This window comes from Eschscholzia californica, unplaced genomic scaffold (genome assembly GCF_041429995.1).
Source record: "Eschscholzia californica isolate CP2 unplaced genomic scaffold, dmEscCali1.0.p SCAF_1, whole genome shotgun sequence".
Classification (NCBI taxonomy): Eukaryota; Viridiplantae; Streptophyta; class Magnoliopsida; order Ranunculales; family Papaveraceae; genus Eschscholzia; species Eschscholzia californica.
Window position 1 is genome coordinate 145,511 of NW_028238198.1, and position 20,879 is coordinate 166,389.

The window sequence follows — 20,879 nt, forward strand, 5'->3', positions numbered from 1 at the left end:
GTTAGCTCTAGAAGTAAAAAACACTTATCACCTTTAGCTAGTCATGTAACTAGACATGAGACTTTTCGAAGATTTGTACAGTCTAGAGGTGGTTTGTTTTTATAATTAAAAGGGTAAGCAGCAGTAAGTTCTATAGGAAAAGAAATCTAACTCCATCCCTAGGTAAACACATTTGTGCAAGAACAAAAAAACTGTTAAACTTACCTACCTTTCTATAGATTATATTGACTTAGAACTTTCTTGATTGTCACTACGTCGACAGATTTGGTCTATAGTCTGTTGAAGCTGCAATCTTATTCATTTTGATTTAGAAGGTCACCTTGTATTTCTATATATATATACATATATAGAGAGAGATCAGAGGACCAACTGCTTCTCCTCTCTCCTAAGCCTCTGAAGTGTGTGATACTTAAGTAGTGCAAGTTTTTTTGGGTAAGGTTTTTAGGAAGGGAAACCGACAGTCTAGAATTTAGGAATCTGTCTAGTATAAAAGAGTGGGTAGAACTGAAGACCCTTTCTTAGAAATGACTACAATACCACATAAACTAGTCATAAGAAAAATGAGTTAGATAACTATGTTGGTACATAGTTCATCAACTGTTACAAACAATGTAAGGAAAACTAAACAAGCATTGCGTGGCAACAAAAAGAATGTTTTGGTTTGCCAAATTCATGTGCTTTTGTTCATATGTAAAGATTACCTTTCTAACTAATGTGACAGGGAACACAATAAGTTAATTGGGTCCTTAGAACGAGTTTATGACGCTAGACAAGAATAGCTTGTACTTTTATAAAAGAAAAAGTTGTAGAATCGGACCTCAAGTCTTGTGCAAAATGGAGATCGATAAGGCAATCAACGGTGATCATTCGTAGGCGGAGCATGTGTTGCCTTAGTCTCCCTTTAGAAAAAATCCCGCAACTTTTGCCTCCACCATTACTTGAATTTCTCTGATCCTCCTGAACTAGGGGTAGTAGCTACATACTATTCGTATCGTATGATGAAAAGATATGCATCTGTCTGAATAACATTTTAAGGTGGTCTGTATGTGTGTGTGGGATAGTAGTAGCGCATCAAGTGTATTTGCATACTTATATATATATTCCTCTTCTTTTTTGTTTTGAGTTGGACTTGGAGGAGAGCCGTCATAAGAAGAATCAACTCTTACTCCATTAAGGCTTTTTTTTTTCTTTTTTTTTTAATTCAGAAAATACACATGAAATCTGACTTGTTGAGATCCATGGGAGGGAATAATATGTTTTTCTCATTTTTTTCATCCTGATGACATGTGTTTAAAGATGTGGGGGATATCAATTTCATCTCATATATTATACTAGTGAATTTCGAGGAAATCTTAGAGCACTTGATTGAATCCTTCTTAGTGGTTCTGATTGAAACCTGGCCTTTTGTTCACTTCACTTTGAAGGAAAGCATCAGACTCAGAACCTAGTAAAGGATTTCTTGTTCCTTTTTATTTTTCCTTTGCTAAAAAAAAAAGAAACTTTTGGTGAATGTCATTGTCTGTTTATTTTATTGTGGATGTAACAACCTTTAATTATATATTGTTTGCATGTAATAAGATTAGGTCTGCCTCCTAATCACACAGACTATTAGAGAAGATAGAAAACCAAAACTAGCAAAATGGAGAAACCCAACAAATGTGTTGTGTGTAACCATTCAATTCGGAAGAGTCTGAAAAGAAGATGGAGTGAGTGGGATAACCTATTACTTATGGCTCTATTTCGTTCCGACTACAACAGTCGTCTATCTTTTCCTATCTATGCAATAATACTACTAAACCAATAGACACATGCCTTCTAATTATGAAAGTTGGTGTAGCACAATCACATAGGAGGACCACACACACACACACACACACACACACACACACACACACACACACTATATCTAATCATTGGGTCCCCGCACCACCATTTATCTATACCCTAATCATATTCAGTATAGGTAGGCACCTTCAGCCTTTCCTTCTTATACTACTACTACTACAGTACTGCCCCTACTGGTAAGGTAACTAGACGAACAAATTCCTGCTCCTCCAATTTAACATACATTTTTAACCCACAACAAAGACTATATATCTTATCTAACTCTTGAAAAATATTAGGCTAATTGATTACTCCCTTTGTTTCGGATCAAACATTATTTTCTTTGGCATGGGTCTCGACCTTTCTATCCCCCTTGTCTTTTAGAGACTTCTTATTAATAATGCCTTGCTCTTTCTCTCATACTTGAGATGAGGGGGGAGTACATTAGTATCTGAGTTAGGTGCTGTTTGTTTTTTTTTTCTGTGTCTGAATCTGAATTGGCTGAAACTGAATTGTCTGAACTGAATTGGCTGAATCTTAATTGGTTGAATCTGAATACATGTTAGAGTGTTTGTTTTTCAATCTGAAATGTTATATCTGAATTTTAATTTTGACACTTATACCCTTTTATATATAAGTAAAAATGTCCCTTCAAAAAGACCTCCAAATTAGAAACCCTAACTCATTCTTTTGTCTCCCTTCTTTTCATCTACCGCCTCTCAACACAAACTCTCTTTCCTCTTTCTCTCTCTACAGCCACTTCACCTCCCCATGAAGAACTAGTCGGTCTTGGTCCAGATTCAATGGAGATCTGTTGAATAAATTGAAGATCCTTCACGATCTACACATAGAAGCTAGCAGGAGGAATGATGAGAAGTTGGTTCGGGATGACGTGAATCTAGGATTATTTTTCATAAAAAATCTAGGGTTTCGTTGTATCAGAAGCACAATCGTTTTCGAAAATCACCTTGATTGAGAGAAGAATATGAATCTAGGGTTTCATATTCTTGTTTACATTGATTAACAGGATTGTTTACATATGAAGCTAGGGTTTCGAAAATCGCATTGATTTCGAAAATCACCCATCCTTCAAACAGGTTTGATTTTCAATGGAATTAGTGTTTAATTGTTTACATTGATTAACAAAATTTAAATGAATAGAGATGGAAGATGTCATCATTATCTCCTTGCTACAAAATTTGTCTTTTAATCTGTTTTCCATTTGTTATTGTGTTTTATTTTATTTCTGTGTGGTGGTGGTCGGAGGTCGACACTGTGGTGGTGGTCGGCGGTTGGTGACGGATGGTCGGCGGTCGTTGGTGGTTGTGGTCGGCAGACGGTGGTGGTTGTGGTCGATGAAGTGAAGATGGAGAATGAAAAGTATTTCATTGATTTCATGAGGGTATGTTTGTCATTTGACTTATTTTCAGATGGTGGATTCTATTTCAGACTTGTTTTAAAGTCTGAAATATGTGGGCTCTTTTTTAGTCAATTCAGATCTTGACCCAATTCAACCAAATTTTCAGATTTTTTTCAAATTCAAAAACAAACATCTGAAATCTGAATTGGAACCCAATTCAGATTTCAGATCTGAAAAAACAAAAAAACAAACAGCACCTTACTCTGAAACATAAAGAAAGATAATCAAATTAGACCAAAGTCACAAGGGGGTTAGTTAGTTAGGTCACATGGGAGCAACTAGGGAAAAATGATGAAGCATGGCATTTGTTATGTAGAAAAAGAAATCCATCATCACACACACACACACCCTTTTATGAGAGAATGTATGTTGGTGTATTTTTATTATATGCAAGTGGAGCTCTAATTATATTAACTAACTAATCTCATTAGCTTTTGGTCTAAAAAGTTGGATCATTTGCTGACACGTCTACGTCAAAGTGATGTCATATTATTGCCACGTTTCGTTTGATGATTGGTAAACACGTCAGCTTATTATCAGACAAAAAATGACGGGCAAGAAAAGGGCCATCCCACTTTTTTTTTTTTTTTTTTGTTGAGTTAGCCCTAATTCTCCCACTTAATTCTTTCTTTAATCCAACTTACAGACTGACTTAAAGCAAACACTTGTGGTAATGGGGCTTGCTTAATCTTCTCCCCCCCACCTTCTAGGGTTTCAAATAATCTAGTTGATTAGTAAAAAGAAATTCGAATCTCTAACTTAATACATTTTTTTCTTATCAAGAAAGTAAAGCACTAAACCTTAAAAAACATATTTTAAAATTTATAATTGTGGGTTTCAATGAAATCTTAGCAGTGTTTTGTGAGATGTTGCGTAAATAATATACACATTTTATTCTAACATGTAGAATGTGATATAAAGTTTGGGAAGAAGTATATAAAGCTTTTACATGAAAAAGATTTATAGGGTCGATAAAGACCACTAATATACTTATGTGCTAATAAAAAATGTGAAATATAAATAAGGTCGGACTCAAACAGGGATAAACAAATCACGTTTTCTGATCCATTTCTTATAGATAAATCAACTTTAGATCTCAAAAGACGGCTTTGTTTAAGTTAAATGTTAGAGTGGGTTGAAAACAAAATCAAATAGTCGAAGTCGACCAACAATATGTATATCTAAAAGTTTACTTTACAAACAAGAACACTTAATAAATCATACGAAGATATTGATTTGTAATTTTCTAGGGCGGGTAGAAATTCTTTCTCCGAAAAAAAAAGTACTCTCATTCAAAAGTTCTTTTTTAGAGCATCTCTAGTGTAAGAACAAATTCAACCTGGGTCGGCTGAGGGCCAAAATTTAAATTTTCGATCTCAACCGACCCATTTATCTTGGGCGGGACCACTTTAAACTTCAGCCTACCCAGGTTATTGTGTCGAGTGAAGTCCCTGACCGTTGGGATGTATCCCTAGCCGTTAGACTAGAAATGGGTTCAACCCCTATAAATAGGGGTTGAACTCTTTCATTCATCTCATCCCACTCTCGATCTTTCTATATCTTTCAATTTTTATCTCTCTAATCTTTTTCGATTTCTTTCTATCTTTCCTATTCAATCTCTTATTTCGATCTTCTTATAATGGATCGCCGAGATGTTAACAAATTGTTCCGCCAAATTTTGGTGGATTTGTTGTCTCCTACTTTCCCGTCGGTAGAATTAAGGGACGATGATGATGAAACATCTCCACACGTTCCTTCGACATTAGATAAAACTTTTGATGATTTTTGTGGACAAGAAGACACGACTTTAACCAAGACAACTAGACGGGTATCGTGTAAACAAGATGAAGATATTTTACTTACTAATTCTTTTTTGAAATCACATTTGATGCGATTGTCGGAAATGGTCAGAAATAGAAAGTATTTTGCCAAAAAATAGCGGATGAATATAATGACCATGCAAAGCAACAACGTTCACCCAGGATTGTAAATCTCGTTTCAGTGAGATAAACTCTAGATGTCAAAGCTTTATCTCTACTTTGAGGCTAGTAAATAAAGTTCCAAAAAGCGGGGAAAACGATTATGACCGGGTAATTATTCAAAATTTTAATCTCTTTATTTCTATCTTTTGACTTCATAATATAAACCTAAAACAAATTTTGTTTATTTCAGTCACAAAGAACACTTGAAATTTATTAAAAGAACACAAAGGAAAAGACTTCAGATTCTAACATGTTTAAACAAATTTGATGACACACAACAAGTGGATGTCAGACATGCCAGGAGAGTCTACATTCGCCAAAAGAGATTCTAATACCAATCCATCGGAGGAAAGACCAATTGACCGCAAACAAGCCAAAACAAATGCAAGAGTTGAAAAATATTCCACACATTCTACTGCTAAAAACAAAGAAGTAAGTAGTTCTCAAAAGCTTCGATGGAGGGATATTGAGAAAAGAGAGACGGAGAAGCGCAAAGGAGAGCAACAACAATGAAAGAAGCTTTACGGGTTGAACAAGAAGTTGTACGGGTTCAGCAAGAAAACTGCAAACACATTGGAGCAGAGAGAGAATACAAAAATAAAAAAATGCAATTTACTAGAGATCAATATGGGGTGAACTTACTGGTGACTGATGCTAAGATTCGCGACGAAGATGGCGCACGAACACTTAAGGCAGCGAGAGGCTTATTTATGTGGTCTTCCACCAGACCCAAAAAACCCCTTACAGTTATCTTTAATAATCGTTGTTGTTTAGTCGTATTTAAATAGATTTTAATGTTTAATAAGTTATTCGTTGTAATCAATGTTGTTTAATCGAACTTATTAAGTAAATTGAGAAATAAAAAATTCAAATTTTAGGTTTCAAGAGAGGCTAGAATTGAAGCTGAATTTTTTAGCCTGAGCCGAAGCTGAGAATCTTGGATGAAAATTTGGTTTTTTGAGCCTAAGACAGGTTGGTGTTGGAGTTACTCTAGCACTCGAAATCTAAAATTGAATTTCAAAAAAAATATTCTAAAATTAAGAGGATCACATATGATTTTGAGAGTTTCTTTTTAGAGTTAATTCCTATATGGCCCCCTACTTTGTGACCAGCTTCCTTTATGGCCCCCTTTTTTTCGTAAATTCAAATATGACCCCCTATTTTCAAGTAAATGTCATTACTACCCTTCTTGATTTTAAATTTAAAACATTTAAAAAACATTATTTCCACCTCACCCCTCTCTCTCTCTCCACCTCATCTCTCTCTACAACTCACCCATATCTCTCTCCAATTCACCTCTCTATCTTTCCAACTCACCTCTTTCTCTTCCAACTCATCTCTCTCTCTCTCTCTCCAACTCACCTTCATCTTCCCCGATTAAGGTCGCCGGCAACTCACCTTCATCTTCTTCAAAAAAAAAAAATAATAATTTCCTCTCATCTCTCTCTCTCTCTAAAAACTCCGGCGAAGGGGGTTTCCCTTCGCGGGAGCCGTGAACAGACCAGATCATTTTCCGGCTAGCGACCTTAATCGGGGAAGATGAAGGTGAGTTGGAGAGAGAGAGAGAGAGAGATGAGTTGGAAGAGAGAGAGGTGAGTTGGAAGAGAAAGAGGTGAGTTGGAAAGATAGAGAGATGAATTGGAGAGAGAGATGGGTGAGTTGTAGAGAGAGATGAGGTGGAGAGAGAGAGAGAGGGGTGAGGTGGAAATAATGTTTTTTAAATGTTTTAAATTTAAAATTAAGAAGGGTAGTAATGACATTTACTTGAAAATAGGGGGTCATATTTGAATTTACGAAAAAAAGGGGGCCATAAAGGAAGCTGGTCACAAAGTAGGGGGCCATATAGGAATTAACTCTTCTTTTTAAGCACCATAGCTAATGTAAAACTCGCTTAAAACTCTAAAAATATTTTGTATAATTTAGGCCGCGACTTTGGGGAATAAAGAAAAATCTCCAAGGAATAAAGACTAAGTCAATCCTAATTGACTTAAGGAGCATATTTATTTTTAAGTCCGAAAATTCACGTCATTGAACTTTACCCCTTAATCTTCATCTTCTCATCACCTTCACTGCCACAACTTCCAATCGCCACCATTTGCAACCACCTCTCTCTCTCTCTCACTGTCTCTCATTCTCTACAGAAATGCAATTTATACCCTCAACAAAGATAATATTCTTCTTTTAACATTTTCACAATTATCATTCATAAGCAAAACATCCCCATATATTAAACTGGTCAAACAAAAGATCATGACATTTAGAAATGTTTGATTTTTAATGTTGTTCACTGAGAACATGAACAAGAAATACCCATATTTTCCTTTTCCTTTTCTTGGTCTTGATTGGTATCAAAATACCCACAACTTGAACGATTCAAATAGATAAATGAAATCGAGATATAGATTCAAACCATACACTTCTAAAACAATTATAAGTTATACCTAGATTTTTCATTCAATTTCTTCCCCAAATAGGTCAATAATAGCTACTGAAAGCTGAAATTGAAGTTAGTACCTAAATTCTCCAATGAATTGCTTCCCCATTTTAATCAACAATAGCTATTGAAACCAGGAAGTGAAGATAATGCCTAACTTATCCATTGATTTGAATTTCTTCCCCATTTTTTTTTTATCAATAACAGCAATTGGGGCAACAAATTAACTCATTTTCATTGCATTCCAAGCATCTCTTGTGTTCTTCTTCTTATGATAAAACTTTTCAATTTCCATTTCCATTTCATGATCTGTCGCTCACTATTTGTGACTCGGTATGCCGCTCTCTGTCTTTGCAGATCTCTGGCTCCTAAACCCTAGATCTCGCGAGAGGGGGAGAGAGATAGACATAGAGAGAGAAGAGAGAACGCAAGCCGGGAGATAAATAGTGGGAAAACAATGAAGAAAAAGTGGGAGAGAGAGAACAACCGGAGAGAGAAAGAGAATGTGAAGGAGAGAGAACGGAGAAACTGAGAGATGAAGATTGTGGGTTAAAATACGACAAAGTCAATTCTTGGACTTAAAATTAAGATGCCCTGCAGGTCAAATATTGTTGACTAAAGTCTTTATTCCCCAGAGACTTTTCTTTATGTCCCAAAGCCGTGGCCATAATTTATTATAGAAATCACGAAGAAAACACAATAAATTTTATTTGTTTTTGTCGAAAAAAACCTCAGCACAATTTGGTATTTTTTTCATATTAGACAAAATGAGATACCCAAAATGGCATATTGGTAATATTAACCAACAATAGCGTTATTGCTTTATTGGCATGTTGGATATATTTTGGTGGGTGATTTGGGGAAATAAAGAAGATTTTCGAAGTACAAAGTTTTCGATGAAAAAAACTGAAATTTTTTTCTTTCCTCCAAATTCCAAAAACTTGGACCCTTATCTTTTCAACTTCTTCCTCTCCCACTTCTAGCATGGACATTGGCGACTTCCACTATAAATTTCAGCGACCTATCAACAAATATATATATATATATATATATATATATATATATATATATATAGAGAGAGGAGAGAGACATGAACAAAGTCTCCGCCTAAGAGCATCTCCAATGCAAAACTTTAAAAAAACTCTATTTGGCTTATGTGTTGAGTCTCAATTGAGATTCTCTTTCCTATGTGGCTAACTTGAGTGTCTCTAATTCAAGTCCTTCTCCAATGCAACACTCTAAAAAACTCTAATAGATACACATGTCATACATACATTTAATAGGAAAAAGTGGTTGAGAAAGAAAAGCTTTATATTGGTTCAAAAATTAAATTTGATGACTAGGACACTTAAGACTCTCAAAAGAGATCTCAAAAATAGAGTTTCTAGTTGAGACATCTTAAAACTTAATGCTTCCACATCAACTTAAGATCTCAATTGAGTTTTGCATTGGAGAAGTTTTTTCTCAAAAAAAACTCTAAAGTCCTAGGTGGCACTTACGATTTTAAGATTGAGTCTTGCATTGGAGATGCTCTAACTCCAGCCAGCGACTTACTGCCGACGATTTTAAAGACACGTTTGGTTTATTTTCTGAAAGTTTTTCTTTTTTTTCCCGGATAAATTTCTTTATTTCCCTCAATCAGCTGCCAATATTTTAGTGTGGGAAAGAAAGAGGGAAAAAGACATATGCATGAGTCAGAAATGAGCGGGTAGTAGTACCCTTAAAGAAGCGATGTCATGATCCTCAGTTTCAAAGTGTGACTGACCATGGTTAAGGTGTGTGGTTTAACCATGGTTGTCTTGGAGTCTTGTGTTTGATTAGCTTTTTACACAACCGAGGTATAGAGAGAAAGTAAAACGACCCATGAATGATCCCTGCCTGCCTGCCTGCCTGAATGAAGAATCCTGAATTCTGATGGGGGTGAGGAAGAGGAGAGGGAGAAAGGGGGTTAAATTTTGTGTTAGATTTTGATGATACTTTTGTTCAAAAGATGAATCTTTCATCAGATCTAAATTTATATGAATGCAGATTTGATGTTTTTCACTTGTTAAAATCAAATCACCACTTCTCCCATCATCATCAATTCATCATCATGTAAGAAAGATACTTAAAGCTCAACCCTTTTTTCTTTCTTTCTTTTACCTTCTTCTTCTTTAGTTGTTGAATGAAGAAGATTTAAGCCACCCTTCTTCTCATAGATCCAATCTACTATGTCATTTCCTAGAGAGAGAAAGAGGTAACCATTTTTACTTGCTCTGTAGTAGTAGTAGTAGTAGTAGTAGTAGATCTGGTCTGCTGCCTTGGATTTTCTCCTTGAAAGATGAATTATTTTCCTGAGGAGGTATTAGAGCATGTCTTTGATTTCCTTTCTTCTAACAAAGATAGAAATTCCATTTCTCTGGTTTGTAAGTTATGGTTTAGAGTTGAAAGGTATAGTAGACAAAGGGTTTTTATTGGCAACTGTTACTCAGTTAGTCCTGAGAGACTTATTTCTAGGTTTCCAAGAATCAAGGCTCTTACCCTCAAAGGAAAACCACACTTTGCTGATTTCAATTTGGTACCTCATGACTGGGGAGGTTTTGTTTATCCTTGGATTGAAGCTATGGGTAAGTCTTATCCAGGTCTTGAAGAGCTTAGATTGAAGAGAATGGTCGTCTCTGATGACAGCCTTGAGCTGCTTTCTCATTCTTTCCCCTATTTCAAATCTCTTGTTCTTGTCAGCTGTGAAGGGTTCACTACTGATGGCCTTGCAGCAATAGCTGCTAATTGCAGGTATTCAAGATCAATGTGTTGTTTTTTCATTAAGACTCTCGTGTTGTTTGACTTATTGTTCTTCTTAGCTATTTTTGTTTTAATGTTGTATAACCAGCTCTAACTTATAATGTTTTCCTGTTAGATAATAACCTAAAAGTGGCATGGACATGGATGATAATTAGAGTAACGGGCTAATGGTCCTGTACTAAACTTTCTGTCTTTACAATCGTTACCGTATTAGAACCAGCCCTCTATGGCTATATCACACGTAGCGGTTATACCCGTTCACCAGGCTACTATAAGAGATGCATTTCATGACCCATTATCACTCACTTCTTAATGTTTTGCAAGTAATATATGTTATAATAAAATATTAAGTGCAATCGGGAACATGAAGAGATTAACTGTGCAGGGATCAGAAATATACTAACCTAAGTTCCCTTCGAGCAAACTTTCATTAGCTTCTGCTCAGATGATGGAGAAGCATCGTGATTTCATTGTTATAGGCTATGGTATATTTGCTAGCTGTGCTTCCGTAGCGCAAAATGATAGTTTAAACTACTTGCGTAAATGTGTAGGGTTCTTAGAGAGCTAGACCTGCAAGAAAATGAAGTGGAGGACCGTCGAGGCCAGTGGCTTAGTTGTTTCCCAGATTCGTGTACCTCACTTGTCTCATTGAATTTCGCATGCCTCAAAGGAGAAGTTAATTTGGGTGCTCTAGAGAGGCTTGTGGAAAGATGCCCAAATCTCAGGAGTCTTAGGTTAAACCGATCGGTGCCTCTTGGAACACTCAACAAAATCTTGACGAAAGCTCCTCAGCTGCTCGACTTGGGTACTGGTTCATTTGTCAATTCACATACTGGGCTTTACACCGAATTGGCTGCTGCTATTCACAACTGTAAATCTGTCAAGAGCTTATCTGGGTTTTTGGAGGTTGTTCCTGGCTCGCTACGAGCTTTCTACCCAATTTGCTCGAACTTGGCTTCCTTAAACTTAAGTTATGCACCTGGAATTCATGGTTTTGAGCTCATCAAGTTGCTCCGTCGTTGTGTGAAACTTAAGCGCCTACTGGTAACCACGTCTGATCTTAGTTAAACCTTTCTATTTTTTGCTTCGTACATTCTTCATTTTATATAAGTCTAAGATCGATTTCGCACAACTCTTCAGATATTGGATTCCATCGGTGACAAAGGACTCGGTGTTGTAGCTGCAAGTTGCAAAGAGTTGGAGGAATTGAGGGTATTTCCATCTCTTTATGCTGCTGGAAATGGAGCAGTAACAGAGGAAGGGTTGGTAGCTATATCCAAAGGCTGCACAAAGCTACATTCTCTGCTGTATTTCTGCCATCAAATGACAAATGCAGCACTCATAACTGTAGCCAAGAACTGCCCGAATTTCACCCACTTCAGATTATGCATTCTTGACCCACATAAACCGGACCACGTGACATCACAGGCGTTAGATGAAGGGTTCGGAGCGATCGTTCAATCATGTAAGAATCTCAAGAGGTTGTCACTCTCTGGGCTTCTTACAGATCAGGTCTTCCTTTACATAGGAATGTACGCCGAGCAACTAGAAATGCTCTCAGTTGCATTTGCTGGGGAAACTGATAAAGGAATGTTGTATGTGTTAAATGGATGCAAAAAACTATCCAAGCTCGAAATAAGGGATTCTCCATTTGGTGATGTGGCACTTCTAGCGGACGTGGGGAAGTATGAAACAATGCGATCCCTTTGGATGTCTTCATGTAATATTACCCAAGGAGGTTGCAAGATATTGGCTGAGAAGATGAAGAAGAGTCTGAACGTGGAGATCATAAACGACAAGGATAAGATGGAGGAGACCCTTGATGGTGATGATGATGCCAAGGTGGAGAAGATGTATTTATACAGAACCCTGGATGGACATAGGAAAGATGCACCAGATTTTGTCTCGACCTTGTAAATGTTCATTATAGCTGCATTTTTAATAGGGGTGTATTATTGTAGCAGACTGTTGTTGCTAGACTTTTTTTTCTCTCTCTGAGTAGTGAAACTATTGTAGTGAATTTACTGGGGTAATTATAAAAAGGTATATGGGTTCTTTCTAGTAATTCCTTATGAACCAGAACTCGTCATCATTACCAAAAGTATAATGTCATACTCAACATATTCTGCCATTTTCATGGGCTTCACCAAGTGTAGTGCTTGGGCAGGGTTGGTTTCGAATTTCTGCTCTGGTCAGGATGGGATCACATTGTGCCTCCCCGGTTTCGACGTCGTTGGGGAATTAGGTCCTTCTTGGAATATTCCCCTTCACGTTCTGCCTGTGATTTGCCCTTACAACCTCCTGCCTGTGCCTGCCTGTGCTTTGCACCTTCACGTTCTGCCTGTGATTTGCCCTTACAACCTCCTGCCTGTGCTTTGCATTTGTGCAGCGCTGTGTGCAAAAGCGAGGATGCCCTGGCACTGAGCAGAAGAAATGCACCATTTTGATAAAACTGGATTGTTGTGGATTCGGAGTCTTTGAGACTTCAATGTGAGTTAGTACTTTGTATCACCTTGGAAATCTATCTCCTAATCGTTGAAGCTTCTTTATTATCTGATCTTCCTTCAGCTTCCTCGTTTATGAATCTTGTCTTGTACCCATTACAAACAACAAAAGAACCCCCCTGTCTAATAAATGAGTATATATTCCTGGAACGCATAACGTGTCCTCACATTATCACATCCACTCAGACTCAAAAGTGATGCTGAAGTCCAATTGGTCTACACTAGATTGCTTGTCATACAAAAAAACACTAACTGTAAGATCGTCAAGGCACTTCGGATAGAAGTGAATGGACCAAAATGCAGCGTGTACTCAAACAAATTCAAACATTTGTTTCACCGAAAGTACGGGAAAGGGATATAGATGGAAGGCACATATTGCAGAAACCAAACAAATAATTTATGTGAATTTTAGCAATTACAATAATATTTGTTGCCCACAATGGGCATGCACACGACAGAGACATAGAAAGACCAGAGAGAGAGAGAGAGAGAGAGAGAGAGAGAGAGAGGCGAGCCTAGAAGCAGCATTCATCCATCAAACAACAGCAACAAAGTGCGGCCAAACTGCAAAAGTTCAAAGGTACATATGTCAAGTCATGCACTACAGTCATAATTGATCGAATAAATTTCAAATTTACTTTCATATTTTCACTCAGTCTCCCTCTGTCTCTCTCAAGTCTCTCAAGTCCGGAATTAGAATGTGACTCCTAGATACCCAGGACCTACAATATCCATACATTAATGCCTGCAAATGGAAGAACATGCTCACAACAAGCCTCAATGGCAAGGAAGAATAACACAACAATGACTTCCGAACTACCTAAAAGACTAGGGAATTCAAGATCAGGTTGTCAATATAGCAAAGGAAAGGAAAACTAATAGTAAGAAAATGGCTCATATTACAGAATGAGTTGCGACTCTAGAACTTACTGTCTCCCCGACTTAAAAACTGAAAAATGGCCTAAGCTTTCAACTCTTCTGACTGTCAACAAAGATATATAATCATCTAAGTCAAGGACGCCCGTTATAAAAACATTACAACAATATTCAAAATTATGATTTGGGTTGATTCCAAACATATGCTCTAAACATAATTGAACATCCGAACACAATAAATGGAACTCATTGAAGACTCAACATTAACTTTTTTTAATAGAGTCTTATAAATAAACTTTTGCCTTTCTTCATTTATATAGATGTATGTTTTTTCTTCTTCTTTTCTTTTATAAAAAATAAAGATAAATTGGATTATGTCAAGAAATTGTACACACAGGGTAATTTGTTATTGGGGATCAATACAGTTCTGGTACCAAAATCAAAGTAGAGCACAACAACCCATAATCAAGAGAGATTGAAATGGCATACCAGCCTTGTAGAAAAGATGTACAACCAGCAGGCTGGTCGTCATGATGGTGGCAATGAGGCGGTGGAGGTGGTGGGTATCCATCATTGAAGTAGCCCTGATACCCAGGGTTAGGGTAATATCCTCGCTGCTGCTGCTGCTGCTGCCCAACTTGATACGGTGGTGGTGGTGGGTACCCTGGATACGGCGGTGGTAGAGGATAACCTTGGTGGTGGTACCCAGTATTAGGTGGTGGCGGCGGGTACCCGTCATATGGTGGTGGTTGCTGGGAAGAATACCCAGGTGGAGGAGGATAAGGAGAAGGACTATACCCTGTAAACAAAATTCAATATCAAAACCACCAATCAACAATCAATCCAACACCCAAAACAGAATTTCCCATATTCATAACCCAAAAGAGAGAGAAAGAAATTTAGGTGTTTACCTGGTGGAGGGAATGATTCTTGGGGTGCCTTCTGATAACTCATACTAGTAGTTTACTCAATTGAGAAATGAATGAAGGAAGGGGGGATTGGTTGGTTTGATGATTCAAATCTAAGAAAGAGAGGAATCTATCCAACTCCCAAAAATCAAAATAGGGGTCGGAAGGGTTTTGATAGATATCAGTTTTTTCGCCTATTTTATTTTGGGGTTAGTTCTAATTTGGCCCCTTAAAAGACCAATCTTCACCAAAATAGCTTACTTAAAAAGGTCACCAGTTTTTAATTTGGTCCTCTTTTTTATTAGTTTGTTAGCAATTACAATAGTGGATGTAATTCAAAATGGAGAAGTTCTTTTTTTTTTTTTTTAACCAAGTGAACTATTTTCATTGATAAGTGATAAAATCACAATATTACATGAATGATTATATTTATTTCTCTCCTCTGAAGACTTCATGAGGGTTACATACCTTTAAATGTAAAGTGCCTCATGAAGAGAAAGAAATTGACTAGACACCGACACAAGAAAAAGGAAATGCTAATAATAGAGAAAATACAAATATACAATCCTCTCAACTTTCAAGGACCAGCAATAACTCTTGATAGCCGATTCATAGCCACACCAATATTGATCTCGATTTTTTACTGCACAAAAATTTTGACACTCCATTTTTATTTACTCCCGAATCCATAACCCCCGGCACATCGGCTTCAACGGTAGTATTTAGTATGATCCTCCATAGTCACACCCTCGAATTTATTGTTTTTTGCTTCCATGATGGAGTAGAGCAGAGACATGGACTAGGATGGTGGTATTGGTAACAGTTTTCTTGACGTTGATCGATCATATCTTTCTTCTTGACAAGAGAAACCAATCCTCCATGTGGCTGACCATAAATAGGAAATTTTCAATAAGGAGTGCGAGAGAGACGGTTGTGGTGTGATCCGGCGTGATTTTTGTCGGTCTTCATCATTTACCCTAACTAGTTTCTTCGTCATCAATTTCCATAATACTAAAAGGATTCTTCTCGGATTAAAGATGATGGATCCATCAGAGAGAATGAGACGTTTGTGCCAGGACTTGATGATCTGAGACTCATAAAGATTTTTGTATGATGATGGTCTTGGTTGTGCGGTTTTTTAAGAGGAACTTGCCTAAGAGTATCAACTTCTTAATCACCAGCTTACGAGATCTCACGTCACAATAGACACAAAGTATCAACTTCTTGATCACCATGGTTGTGTGGTTTTTTGATGCAATCGTCATGCGTCTCTACTTTGGTTCACTCTTCTTCATTAAGTATAATATCGTTTACGGTCTTTAAGGTCTCCTTCATGATCTTTAGTTTGTGGTCTTTAGGTACTTTTATTTTATTTTTGTAAGTTTCATGTTATACTCAAAGGAGTCAAAACTCTAAAATCATGTAATGTGTTAGATCGTATTCTTTCCCAGTGAAGGAAATTCTTGTTTAACTAAAAAAAAAAAAAAAATTAGTGGATGCAATTATTTGGGGTTGGTTTTAAAAATCTTTGCACTCCCCGTATTTTTTTTACTTTTCCTAATGACATGGTTGATGAAGAAGAAAGGTTTTGAAACCTTGAGACGCCGACGAGAGTAGGGACGAGAGTGGGATTTAATAGTGAGAATGAAATACTCAATAGAATCAACTCTAACTGAATTGGGCTCCCGGGCGGAGATATTGGGTGTTAGTTATTGTGCCACCGGATTAGGAGGGGATAGGGCAGTTAGCCTCCGTGACAACCGTTTTTCTTGAAATTTTCAGGCGGTTTTGAGCAGTTACATTTTTATTTTGAATCTCTTTCTCGGATTCCGGCTAGAAATAGCCTGGGTTTCCTTCCTTTGTCGCTCTTAAGGGGCTTTTCATCCACGAAGTTTTAGACTTTCATTTGTTTCGATCGAATAGTTTCAGTGTTTTAGACTCTCTTCCTACTATGGACGCATCAAATTCAGATTTCATAAACCAATTTTCGGCTTTATCTACGAAGGAACATATTCCAGCCATGGTGGATGTCGAGGATTTGTGTTTGGATAACAGTGATATGTTAAAGAATGGAGTGGTCTGGTTCCAAAGTGGAAAAAAGGTAGATGTCACTCAAGCCATGATGCGATTGACTAGGGTTATTCACGGTCCGAACAGATTCATACTAACAGAGGTGAAGGATAACGTTTTTCTCATGAAATTTCACACTGCAACGGAAATGGATATTGCTTTAGAGAGTTCCCCATGGGTTATTCAGGATGAACTAATTGTCCTCCAACAATGTAAACCAGACTTATCCCCTGGTGATTACTTGTTTGATAAGGCCTGGTTTTGGGTCCAATTCCATGGAATTCCAATGGGTTTTCTCAACAGCACTATCGTTAATCGCCTGGCAGGTTCTATGGGTAATTTCATTCCTACTACTCCAGAGGAAGCATCTAAATGGAGTCTTTTTGGTAGGGCAAGAGTTGAATTATGTATCAAGAAGCCTCTTCCTCCTAGGGTTAATTTGAAAATCTCTAATACTAAATTAATTACAATAGAAGTCAGAGTAGAAAAATTGCCACGGTTCTGTACTTATTGTGGCATAGTGGGACATACTATAAAATTTTGTTCGACTATTCTCGCATATGGAGACCTTCTAAAACAAAATATTTCTGAATCTCACAGAAGTCAGATAATTAAATTCATGACTCCCAAATATAGCGAGAATTACAAGATCCCCTTCTCTACTAGGAATCCTATCATAGAAAAAGGATCTTTTGGCTATGACATCATACCCAGACTTTCTAACCTTAATCTTAATGATGAATGTGTTGACGGTAGAGATGTTCAATCTAAATCTAACCATTGTCGTCCCATTACTTTGGGAGATTTTGTTTCTAACAATTGTCAGGTTAAAAGGACAAAAGTCCAAACGGAACAGGGTGTTTCAACAAGGTATGTCAATACTCTTTACAATGACAATCAATTTGATAAAGGTGAAACATCAGGTTCTACAGAGGTGGCGGTGATGGAAGAGGATTTCTCGGCTCCAACAAACAGAACAATCAAACAATACAAGAAAACGAGTAAACAATTGGTGGAGAATGTTGGTGAAACAAGGGTACCGGCAACCCTAAAGCCGGCACAGCCATGAATGCTCTAGCCTGGAATTGTCGGGGATTAGGGAACACCCCGACAAAATCCACTCTTGCTCAGTTCCTGGGGGCTACCAAGCCTTCGATTGTATTTCTCTCGGAAACGAGAATTTCTAACTATATTCCTCTTTTGTGTTTTACTAAATGTAATTTAAATAAATATTTTGTGGTTCCCTCTACTGGTAGAAGTGGAGGTCTGGTGTTACATTGGAATGATGATTTTGATTTGGACATCCACTTCTCTTCGTCAAACTTAATTCATGCTACAGTACATAGTATTTTGGAGGATACTCAGTGGGACATATTTTGTATTTATGGACCTCCTATGGTCCAGAATAGACAGGCCTTTTGGACGAGTCTCCTAGATAGAATTAAAGGAGTCAATAATCCATACTGTTGCATGGGGGATTTAAATGCATTATTTGATTCATCGGAAAAATGGGGCGGTACTAATTACATCCCCTTTATGTCTTCTTTTCAGAATTTTGTTAGAGATGCTAATCTCTTGGACCTTGGATTTAATGGACCAGCCTATACTTGGACCAACAGTAAGGCTCTTCATCACTTAACTAAAGAAAGACTGGATAGGGTCCTCTGTGATGCAAATTGGCTTCTCCAGTACCCAGATGCTGGGGTTTTCCATCTACCCCGATACAATAGTGATCATTAACCTATTTTACTCAAATTAAAGGTCGAGGGTAATACTTATGCTATTATCTCTAAATTTGAAGTGTACTGGACCAAACATGAAGATTATGAACAGGTTTTCAAAGATCATTGGACCAACAGTTCAGAGCCTTTCCTTGACAAAATAAATTTGGTCAAAAACTCTATCAAGCATTGGAGTAAAAGGGCCTTCGGGGTCATTCATAATCGGCTCATTTTCTTAAAGAATAGACTACTTACAATACAGGGGGTTACTCCAACGGACGACAGCCTTTCTATTGAAAGTAAACTACAAGAGGAGATCCTATATCTGGAAAACATACAAAGCACTAAAGCAGAGCAAAGAGCAAAAACCAAATGGGTACATAATGGTGATAGAAATACGAAGGCATTCCATGTAGCTATGTCTTCTCGGAGACAGAAAAACAGAATCCATCAATTGACTCTTCAAAATGGACAAATATCTAGGAATAAGGAGGAAATTACTAAGGAGTTGATAGCTCACTTTCAGAATTTATTTGAGGCCGAACCCATTACTCCGCCTCCAACCGAAATTATGCAAGCATATAAAGTTTTTTCGGAGGACCAACTGGACGACATCTCAAGGGTTCCTTCAGAAGAGGAAATAAAAGCTACAGTAATGGACATGGGCTCAATAAAGAGCCCTGGACCGGATGGTTTACCTTGTTACTTTTTCCAACACAACTGGGATACAGTAGGGACAGAGTTAATTTCATACATCCAGTCCATCTTTGCTACAGGTGGTATCGATCCTTCTTTAAATTTGACTACCATAGCTCTTATTCCTAAAAAGAAAAACCCGAGTTTCGCCTCAGATTATCGACCGATTTCTCTTTGTAATTCGGTTTATAAATTCATCACAAAGATCATTGCAAACCGGCTGCGAAATTACTTACAGGAGAGTATTGCTTGGAACCAGAATGCCTTTGTTCCTAATAGGCAAATTATTGATAATATTATTATCACGAAAGAACTTCTACATTCAATGCATAAGTCTAAAGCCAAGAATGGGGCGTTTTCCCTTAAAATGGACATGGCGAAAGCCTATGACCGTGTGGATTGGACTTTTTTAGAATCAGTTCTTCGAGCAACGGGCCTTCGGGAAAGGATGGTTTCCCTAATTATGTCTTGCGTTAACTCGGCCAGTTTTAAGATTCAATTTAATGGGAATTTGGTGGGCGATTTTTCGGCCTCTAGAGGCCTTAGGCAGGGATGCCCTCTTTCTCCCTACCTATTTATTCTAACCTCACAATCGCTCTCTCTCTTATTTCATTATTATGAGAATAAAAATGTTTTTACAGGATATAAGATCAAACAGGATAGTCCAAGCATCACACACTTGCTGTTTGCGGACGACCTGATTGTCTTTGGAAAAGCAAATACTGATACTCTTAATAACTTAATACATATTATGAATCACTACTCTTCTTTTTCAGGACAACAGGTTAATTATGCAAAGTCTTCTTTATACTTTGGTAGGGGTGTTCCCAGGGACATCCAACAACAATTTGTGGATCGCCTATCAGCTCCATTAATGAAGGATCAAGAAAAGTATCTCGGAGCCCTCCTACTCAAAAAAGGTAATAGAATTCATAGTTACCAATGGTTAATCGATAAATTTAATAACTCTCTTGCAGGATGGAAACAAAAATTCATCAGTCAACCAGGTAAAACTATTCTAGTCAAGTCTATTTTAGCCTCTTTTTGCACGTATCCTTGTTCTTATCAGTTAATGCCAAAAAAGGTAGTCCATGATCTTGAAAAAATAGAGCGTTGTTTCTGGTGGGGTCATTCCCAGAGTGAGAAAAGAATGCATTTTATCAATTGGAATATTCTTACAGAATCTAAACATAATGGTGGTCTGGGAATTAGATCTATAGAACATGTGAATTTGTCATTAATAGGAAAAATGACATGGCGATTACTTGTTAATCAAGATGAAGTTTGGGTCAAGTTATTAAGGTCAAAATACTTCCCAAAAGGGGATTTTTGGAACCTATCAGAATCAAAAGCCTCTTCTGAATTTTGGCAAGCTATTTTAAAGACTAAGGACTTCATGAGAAAAAACATCATATGGAAAATTGGGGATGGTAAATTGGTCAATATAAAAACAGACCCATGGATACCTAATGTTCCTAATAATATTCCTGTTCTCATTCTTGATCTACCATCAGATATCGTCCATGTTTCAGATTTAATTGACAATGATCATAATCAATGGAATTTCCAGTTATTACAGTTGTATTTTGACCAATCTACAGTTCAGCAAATTTCAAGTATTCAGCTCAGAGAAGGTAATCACGAAGACATGCTCATATGGAGT

General features: G+C 37.2%; 2 protein-coding genes across 3 annotated transcripts; one reads left to right on the forward strand and one right to left on the reverse strand.

Moving 5' to 3' along the window:
- Window positions 1-8,655: 8,655 nt before the first annotated feature.
- On the forward strand, window positions 8,656-12,506 carry LOC147562795 (protein AUXIN SIGNALING F-BOX 2-like). Its single transcript, XM_086672828.1, has 4 exons — window positions 8,656-8,765; window positions 9,188-10,432; window positions 10,993-11,485; window positions 11,582-12,506. Exons 2-4 carry the CDS (start codon window positions 9,981-9,983, stop codon window positions 12,356-12,358), a joined length of 1,722 nt encoding a protein of 573 aa, XP_086528954.1. The 5' UTR covers window positions 8,656-8,765; window positions 9,188-9,980; the 3' UTR covers window positions 12,359-12,506.
- Window positions 12,507-13,320: 814 nt separating this feature from the next.
- LOC147562796 (proline-rich family protein) lies at window positions 13,321-15,032 on the reverse strand. Of its 2 annotated transcripts, XM_086672840.1 has the most exons (4): window positions 14,733-14,960; window positions 14,311-14,620; window positions 13,876-13,927; window positions 13,321-13,509 (listed from the first exon to the last, which is right to left on the reverse strand). In XM_086672840.1, exons 1-3 carry the CDS (start codon window positions 14,773-14,775, stop codon window positions 13,915-13,917), a joined length of 366 nt encoding a protein of 121 aa, XP_086528966.1. In that variant the 5' UTR covers window positions 14,776-14,960; the 3' UTR covers window positions 13,321-13,509; window positions 13,876-13,914. The 2 variants fall into 2 exon arrangements, with proteins under 2 accessions (XP_086528966.1, XP_086528961.1); XM_086672835.1 differs by lacking the exon at window positions 13,876-13,927 and having other exon boundaries at window positions 14,733-15,032.
- Between the last annotated feature and the right edge of the window lie 5,847 nt (window positions 15,033-20,879).